The 9,073-nt window shown below is 39.5% G+C and overlaps 1 protein-coding gene across 1 annotated transcript in view; it reads right to left on the bottom strand.

Annotated features, from left to right (window-relative positions):
• Positions 1-651: 651 nt before the first annotated feature.
• Positions 652-9,073, bottom strand: part of LOC143287570 (PDZ and LIM domain protein 7-like) — a 16,375-nt gene continuing 7,953 nt past the window's right edge. The window contains exons 2-4 of the mRNA XM_076595665.1: positions 8,137-8,288; positions 5,526-5,779; positions 652-3,277 (exon numbers count right to left, since the gene is read on the bottom strand). Coding sequence (XP_076451780.1) covers positions 3,174-3,277; positions 5,526-5,779; positions 8,137-8,288 — 510 coding nt within the window. The 3' untranslated portion in view covers positions 652-3,173. The remainder of the gene's footprint in view (positions 3,278-5,525; positions 5,780-8,136; positions 8,289-9,073) is intronic.

Below are 9,073 nucleotides of genomic sequence, written 5' to 3'. Positions count from 1 at the left end.
CAGTTGATCGGCCTGGTGAACTGGCTCCTTTTGCTCTGTCTCTATCAATCTGTCTCTCTTATCAATCTCTGTCTCTGAATTGTTGGTGGGTTTGTTTTGGGATGGAATGCTGTCAGTTTGGATTGGTTTCAATGCGAACTAGTGCGCAGTATATATTTTCAGTTTAAAAAAAAATCTTGCAAAGTCGTATTCGTAATGACTGAAATCAATTACCTGCAGAATTCCCCCTTCTTACCTTGTTCGGCACGCAATCTGTCTTGACTCTTGTGCTTGTGTTACATCTGGATTGATGTCATGAACATTTCGTTGGACCTTTTGCTGTTACGTCTTCGTAATTATGATTGTTTTCAAAAAAGATGTTGAGACAGTTAATGTCTTTGACCCTGTTGAAAATGACCGCTGGCTGTGTGCATGAGTGCGTGTGCATGCGCGCAAAACGGGAGACAGATCCAACGGGCCTGTCTTCAATAACACTGAAATCGTGTTATCAGTATTGCACACAAATGCGCGCTCGAACGCACGCACGCCCCAACACACACACACACACACACACACACACTCACTTAGTAATACTCAACACACACACCACGCTAACACAAACAATACACACATACTCAGACGCAAGCACACATGCACACAAACGTTTACGTATAATTTTTTGTCAAAACCTCACACTTTATTTCAAACACGGTGATCTGAAAATAGAGTAAAAAAAACAAAACCGTACAAACATATCACGAAGATATACAGTAAGCATCTGTAAGCACCTTTTCTCTGTACAAAGTAAATCTTATATTGCAGTTTTCATTGCCCTGTGCATTAATACACACTGGAAAGGCCTGAAGGCTAATAGGTAACATCATAAACAAGGAAACCTTTTATCGTAATTGAATACACCCGTTAAAAACATTCGAACCTTATCTTCTCTGTACAAACAGCACGTTCAGGATGATCACCGCTGAATTAGTGACAGCTACTAAGCGTGAATTTATACATATTTCATTTGCACAATGGTTTGAAAATACATTTTTCCCTTGAAGAAAAAAATATTCTGTATAGCTGCATTTCAATAGCACCCGGACGAGAACACCGCTACCAAGTCCATGGCCAATGTTGAAACGCAAAGCGTTTACAGGGGGTGGTGAAGGTTGAAAGTCATTGCTTACTCCCCTTTGCATGACAATCAAAACGATATAATAGAACTAATTAAAACGTGATAAACTGATAAATTCGTACATCATGCTGTATACACAAACATTTTCAAATGAACAAAACGGAATTCAAGTAAATAAACAGCCTCATTCATGAAACAGTAATTCCCCTTGTTTTGCATGCTAACGTTTGAGGTCTTGTGCAAATACTATTATTCTCCCTATGTTCAGTTCCCTTTTTCTGGTTAAAAAAAAGTATGGTGATACAATATGGTAATATTTGATTTTAAAGTCGAATAACAGGGTTTGTATCTAGTGATATACGTAATATTGACATTTGATTTGAAAGACAACAAAGTGTTTAGGTGGGGTTGAAAAACCGTATATAGAGTCCAACACAGTTACATAAAAAGGGAATTCTGTGAAGAGAGAAAACGAGGAATGGGTCAGAGTAATAAAGGGACAAGAAAAATATGCGGACTGGAGGGCTGGGAAAATAATATGAAAAAAACAACAAACATCATGCATTATCATCGACTAGAGAAAGTCTTATGCTCAAAAGCAATATGTTCTGATAATAATCATGATATATATATGTATATATATATATGATGATGGTGATGGTCATTGTAGTAATAGCAGTAGCTGTTATGATGATGACAATGGTGATGACGAACGAAGAGCTTGAGACCCTGTCAGCAAGAGAAGCGGGCTTGATCAATCTTATTTGTGGTCAATATGTAACATACTGAACGTAGATTAACGAGGTGAGAGTTTGTCTGCATTTTCAATACATAAGAAATCAGACAACCCCTTCAAGTTAAAGAGCTGTGTGCATTCATATACTCTTCATTTTTTGTTGTTGTTGTTGTTGTTTTTTTGCTTGTTTGTTTTGTTTTTGTTTGTAACAACAGCCGCCACGTGGATAATCTGCTGTTTTTCCTCAGCCCAAGTTGCATGAATAAATCCCAATGTTTTGTTGTTTCATATATTTCATTGTAGCAAGACTATATTGCTGCAATTCGCTTCTAACTCTTTCTCCAAAGCACAGTCTCGAAATGCTACACACATTTAAAAATGAAGCCACCAAACTTGTGTTGTCATCTGGGAAATCCGCTGTAGCACTCGAACGCTTTACTATGCATCTACATGCTTAAAAGAGGAGAGTGAACAAGGGAAGCAAGTCAGATACAGAGCATTGCATCTCTGTTATAAGGCACAGGGCGGCACGCTCCTCACTTCTCTGAACTGTTCTTTGTGTCCACACATCTTGCAGCCAGCTTGATTCTTGCTCTCTGTTAATTAGAGACTGTGACAACGAAATCTCCCAATACAAAACGCCATGACTGAGGAAAAAGACAAGCATGATGTACCAATCACAAGATGATGTCAAACATAATGGCTTTTGAAAAAAAACAAAGAAAAAAAGCAGGAGGGGGCGGGGGAGGGGGCGGTAAATCACGATACAAACAATTTTGTGTGTTCACAGACCTTAATGCATGATATATATATATATATATATATATATATATATATACATACATACGGAGAATTACATTCAAATATTCATTCCAAAGTTTGTCAGTACTGATGCAGTGGTTTGTCTAACCGAACAAGGCAGTTAAATTCTGCAAAATACTTGGCCATATTTTTTTTTCACGTTGTCCAGCAGCAAAAACATATTTTTCGTGTCGTCTGATATTTTACACATTTTTTTCTTTTCACTCAGAAATATAATATCGCAGTATATTTGGTGTTAATCACTATTTACATGCTCCACAGATGGAAAATATTTATCTAAAAATACATAAATAAATCTTAGCTAAATGATCAATAAATAAACCACCCTCCCAATGCATTCACATATACATGATACTCTAAATGCAGGCCAAATTCAGTCAATGTTTTCTCCTTCGCAGTCCATTTCAGCTTGCACTCTGCTGTCAGTCATTCCTCCGCGTGCACCAACACCTGTAATCTGATTGGCTATGCCGATGAGGAAAGAAGGGAGCGAAGTCGGGGTCAGTATTTCTGTCCGTAGGCTTTCTGAATGGTCTGCCCTTGCGCCTGCAGATAGTCGGAGCGGTCCTGCTTCTTTCGGTCGAAGATGGAAGACGGTTTGGCTCCTGAAAGAGTGAACAAGGCCATTGCTTTTTTTTTTTGTTCTTTTTTTTCTGCCTTTGGTGGTGGGCAGGGTAGTGTGTGCGTCTCTCGCTTACTCTCTTCTCTCTCTCTCTTTCTCTCGCTGTGACTGAGGAGAGAGAAACGAGAAACTTGAAACTTGAAATGTTTTATTGTCATTGCGTGCAAAGGTCTTTTGACTGAGGAGAGAGAAAGAGACAGAGACAGAGACAGAGAGACAGCGTTTGTTTATGTGCGTGATGTCATTGACAAAATCGTGAGAGAGATGAAAGCGAAGATAAATCGCTTTACACAAGCGCAGTTACTGCTTTATATTCGAACATACCACCCTTGCCCGTAGAAAGCTGTAGGTCAACCTGACAGTCACAGCCAAGATCACGATACAATGTATAAACCAAACAGCAACAAAATCAACAATACAAACAACTGCAGCAACACACACGCACACACACACACACACACACACACACACACACACACACACACACGTGTAAGTACACACACACGTATAAAACCAGTCTACGTGGAAAGATGTTAAAAATCACAGACTCACAGACACAAATTTACACACATCAAAGAACCATCAAAAGAACTAAAAAAAAACCCAACCCTTTCCAATACCTAATACACAACTAGTTAAATAAAACACCAAAGAAGACCTTCACAAACTTCTCCCTAACCTCTCTAAATATTTGCGTTGCTTTTTAAATTCGGCACCTGTTAGTTCTGGTCGCTGCAGTCCACACTGTTTCGGCCAAAATGAACAACTTTAAAACCTTAAGAAAATTAAAGCTTTACCTAAAAATCATTGGAAGCTTCTGGAATTGTTTCTATGAACACTGGGTTTTTTTCTGCACGCCCGAAAGAACAGATTAGGAACCTTCCAAGAAATACCCCCTATAAAAAATATACATACGGAAACTTCTGGAGATGTTTCTCTTCAGTCCATTGTTTTTTTCTTGAACAGGATGTACAAATCTAGAACGTTCACAAATAACAGCAACTACAACAACAGCGACAACAACAAAAAACCTATGTCCTGAACGCCATCGAAAATTTCTAGAACTCTTTCTTTTCAGTCCATTTTTTTTCTAAAACAGACGAAAAAAAAAAACCCACCCACTTTAGTACATCGACAGCAAGTACAACCACAAAAATAACAACACTAAAACCTGTGTCCTGACAGCCACTGGAAGTTTCTGAAACTGTTCCTATTCATTTTAGCCTTTTTTTTCTGTTTTCTTCGACTGCCAAGAGGAACCAGTTCCGCAGCCTTTAGGTGTACACATAAAAAAAAACCCCAGTGAAGACGGTTTTCTTTGTCAGGTGCACAGCAGCCTGTGTGTTTACCTGTGGGGCGTTGGCTGAAGACAGGAACTGAGCATCCCTGTGTGTGTGTGTGTGTGTGTGTGTGTGTGTGTGTGTGTGTGTGTGTGTGTGTGTGCAGACTGTATGTGTGTACGCGTATGTTAGTGTGTGTGTGTGTGTGTGTGTGTGTGTGTGTGTGTGTGTGTATGTCTGTGAGGGGCAGGGTGGAGCTGTCTTTCATCTCTCGAGTAGAGGCAAGTTTTTCAGTTTTTGGATCAAAGAGCACAGCTGACGTCATTTTCTGTGTGTTGGTGTACAGTACAGTACAGTACAGTTTAGTACAGTACAGAACACTACTGTACAGCGCAGTACAGTACAGTTCAGTATAGTTCAATACAGCACAACACAGTACAGTACAGTTTAGTACAGTACAGAACACTACAGTACAGTTCAGTACATTACAGTTCAGTATAGTTCAATACAGCACAGCACAGCACAGTTTAGTACAGTACAGAACACTACAGTACAGCGCAGTACAGTACATTACAGTTCAGCATAGTTCAATACAGTTCAGTACAGTTCAGTACAGTTTAGTACAGTACAGAACACTATAGTACAGCGCAGTACAGTACACTGAGTAAAGCGCATTACAGTACAAAACAATGGGTCCGACACGAAGCTGGAACCATTATAGTAAAATAAATGAATTTAAAAAAATTATTAAAAAAAAGATAAAACAGAACACAACAAAAATGTTCTTGACACTCCTCTCATCTCTCCATACAGAGAACGCAACGCCCCCGCCGGAACTCCACAGCACCGCCCCCACCCCCGACACTCCCCCTCCCCCCACCACCACCCAGGCAAAACCTCACCCACCGAACACCCCTCCCCCCCCTTCCCCACTCTCCCCCCCAAACCCACCTTCCGCTCCTCCACCGGAAGCAGCTGCCGGCGCAGGCGCAGGGGCGGCGGCGGGCTTAGCGCCCCCTTTCTTCCCGAAGACGGAAGGTGGCCCGGCACCCCCTAGCTGCTGCTCCAGGATCCGGTACGACTTGGGCATGACGTTGCGGTACTTGCTGCCCTCGTTCATGTTGGGGTTGATGCTGCCCTCGTCCAGCTCCACGCGCTTCTCGCCCGTGTCCGGAGCCGCCACCTCCTGCACGTCCACCACGCCCCTGGGCATGGAGGGTGGGGAACGAAAATGATGATGGTGATGATTGTATTGTATTGTATTGTATTGTATTGTATTGTAAATGAAGATGGTGATGATTGCATTGTATTGTATTGTGTTGTATTGTAAATGATGATGGTGATGACAATATTGTAGTGTTTTGTAAATGATGATGATGATGATTGTATTGTATTGTAAATGATGATGGTGATGATTGTATTGTATTGTAAATGATGATGGTGATGATTGTATTGTATTGTATTGTATTGTATTGTATTGTAAGTGCTGATGGTGATGACTGTATTGTATTGTATTGTAAATGATGATGGTGATGATTGTATTGTATTGTAAATGATGATGGTGATGATTGTATTGTATTGTAAATGATGATGGTGATGATTGTATTGTATTGTAAATGATGATGGTGATGACTGTATTGTATTGTAAATGATGATGGTGATGATTGTATTGTATTGTATTGTATTGTATTGTATTGTAAGTGATGATGGTGATGATTGTATTGTAAATGATGATGGTGATGACTGTATTGTATTGTAAATGATGATGGTGATGATTGTATTGTATTGTATTGTAAGTGATGATGTTGATGACTGTATTGTATTGTAAGTGATGATGGTGATGATTGTATTGTAAATGATGATGGTGATGATTGTATTGTATTGTATTGTATTGTAAATGATGATGGTGATGACTGTATTGTATTGTATTGTATTGTAAATGATGATGGTGATGATTGTATTGTATTGTATTGTAAATGATGATGGTGATGACAATATTGTAGTGTTTTGTAAATGATGATGATGATGATTGTATTGTATTGTAAATGATGATGGTGATGATTGTATTGTATTGTAAATGATGATGGTGATCATTGTATTGTATTGTATTGTATTGTAAGTGATGATGGTGATGATTGTATTGTATTGTATTGTATTGTAAGTGATGATGGTGATGATTGTATTGTATTGTATTGTATTGTATTGTAAGTGATGATGGTGATGATTGTATTGTATTGTATTGTATTGTAAGTGATGATGTTGATGACTGTATTGTATTGTATTGTAAATGATGATGTTGATGACTGTATTGTATTGTAAATGATGATGTTGATGATTGTATTGTAAATGATGATGATGATGATTGTATTGTAATGTAAATGATGATGGTGATGATTGTATTGTATTGTATTGTAAGTGATGATGTTGATGATTGTATTGTATTATAAATGATGATGTTGATGATTGTATTGTATTGTAAATGATGATGGTGATGATTGTATTGTATTATATTGTATTGTATTGTATTGCATTGTCTTGTCTTGTCTTGTATTGTCACAACAGGTTTCTCCGTGTGAAATTCGGGCTGCTCTTCCCAGGGAGAGCGCATGCTACACCGAGAGCGCCACCCATTCTTAAGTGTGTTCTGCCCATGACGATGACAACAACAGCAACAAAAATGAATACATAATACTACTAACAATGATGATGATGTTGATACTACTACTACTACTGCTACTGCTACTACTACTGCTGCTGCTGAATAAGTAATAATGATGATGCACATATTGCACGATCACCACGCCCCTGAAAATGAGGGTGGAGGGAGAAAATGATGACGATGATGATAATGATGATAATAACAGCAATAATAATAATAATGATAATGATTATGTAATGATGATGCTGCTGCATGCCCTGCACGATCGCCATGCCCCTGGAGGGCTGGGGAGGAGAGGGACAAAACATTAAAATTTGATATGTAGTGACATGTCATGATGACAGTGATGACGTATGTAATCACGAGATGACGTATGCAATAATGATAACGATGATGACATATGTAATACTGATGATGATGATGAAGATGACATGCGTAATCAATCGTATGTAATGATGATGATGATGATGGTGATGATGATGATGATGACATGTGTAATTAATCATGACGATGATGGCATATGCAATAATGATGACGGTGATGAAATAAGTAATAAAGATGGCGATGACGGCATATGTAACAATGATGACAATAAAGGACATATGTAATGATGATGATGACATGTGTAATAATGATGACGATAATGACAAATGTAATGATGACGATGATGCATGTTCTGAACGCTCACCACGCCACTGGAGGGTTGGGGGTGGGGGTGGAGGAATAACGGTAACTAATATGTAATAATGATGATGATGATGATATAATACGTAATAATCATGATAACATAATGACGTTCACAAATGTTCTGCACGCCCACCATACCCTTGGGGGTATCGATTATCAAATGACTATTTCTGTTCTGTGAGGAGAAGGACGAGGAGAGAGGACTCAGCCACTGACCTCTGGACGACGAGGTCCACCTCGTTGCCTGCTCTGATCATGGCCTGCTTGGCCTGGGTGTGGGACCAGCCCTGGGCGCTGCAGTCACAGATCTCCAAGATGCCGTCCCCGTGCCTCACTCCGGCCTTGTCCGCGATGGACTTGGGGGCCACCTGGTGGGACACGTACACACATACAGTGGGGTAACTGGTCATCGTCTGTCTGTCTGTCTGTCTGCCGTTGTTGGTGTTGTTGTTGTTGTTGTGTTGTTGTTGGCGGTGGTGTTATTGTTTGTCATTGTTGGTGTTGTTGTCTGTCATTGTTGGTGTTGTTGATATCGTCTGTGTTTGTTGTGTATTTGTTGTTGTGGTGGTGGTTGTGGTTGTTGTTGTTGCTGCTGCTGCTGTTAGCATTAACTTTTTCTCCTTCTTCTTTTTGTCAGCCATCGTCTTCCATTATCGTCGTCATTCTCCATATTATTATCATCATCATCATCAGTATCAGTATCGGCAGCAGCACCAACAGTCGTTGTAGTGCAGCAGCATTTGCAGTAGAAGTAGGACCAGAACCAGTAGCAACAGCAGAAGTAGTATTGGTACTATATACACTGCAGCAACAATAGTAGCAGCAGCAGCAAGACAGCAGCAGCAGCAGTAGTAATAGTAGTTGTAGTAGTAGTAAGAGCAGCAACAGCAGCAGTGATAGTAGTATCACCATCATCATTAATATCATCGGTATTTTTTGCCACTTATTTACATATCTATTAATGCCTTTATGGTAATAATGATAATTATAATACATTATTATTATTATTATTGTTGTTGTTGTTTTTCTTGTTGTTGTTCGTGTTGTTGCTGTTATCATCGTCATCATTGTTTTTGTTGTTCTTGTCGTTGTCGTCGTCGTCCTCTTCATCCTTCTTCTCCTCCTCATCACCCATCATCACCATCAATACCAC

This window comes from Babylonia areolata, chromosome 11 (assembly GCF_041734735.1).
Source record: "Babylonia areolata isolate BAREFJ2019XMU chromosome 11, ASM4173473v1, whole genome shotgun sequence".
In the NCBI taxonomy this organism is placed as follows: Eukaryota; Metazoa; Mollusca; class Gastropoda; order Neogastropoda; family Buccinidae; genus Babylonia; species Babylonia areolata.
Note: the sequence above shows the minus strand (reverse complement) of the source record. Positions and strands in the feature narration are given on the sequence as shown.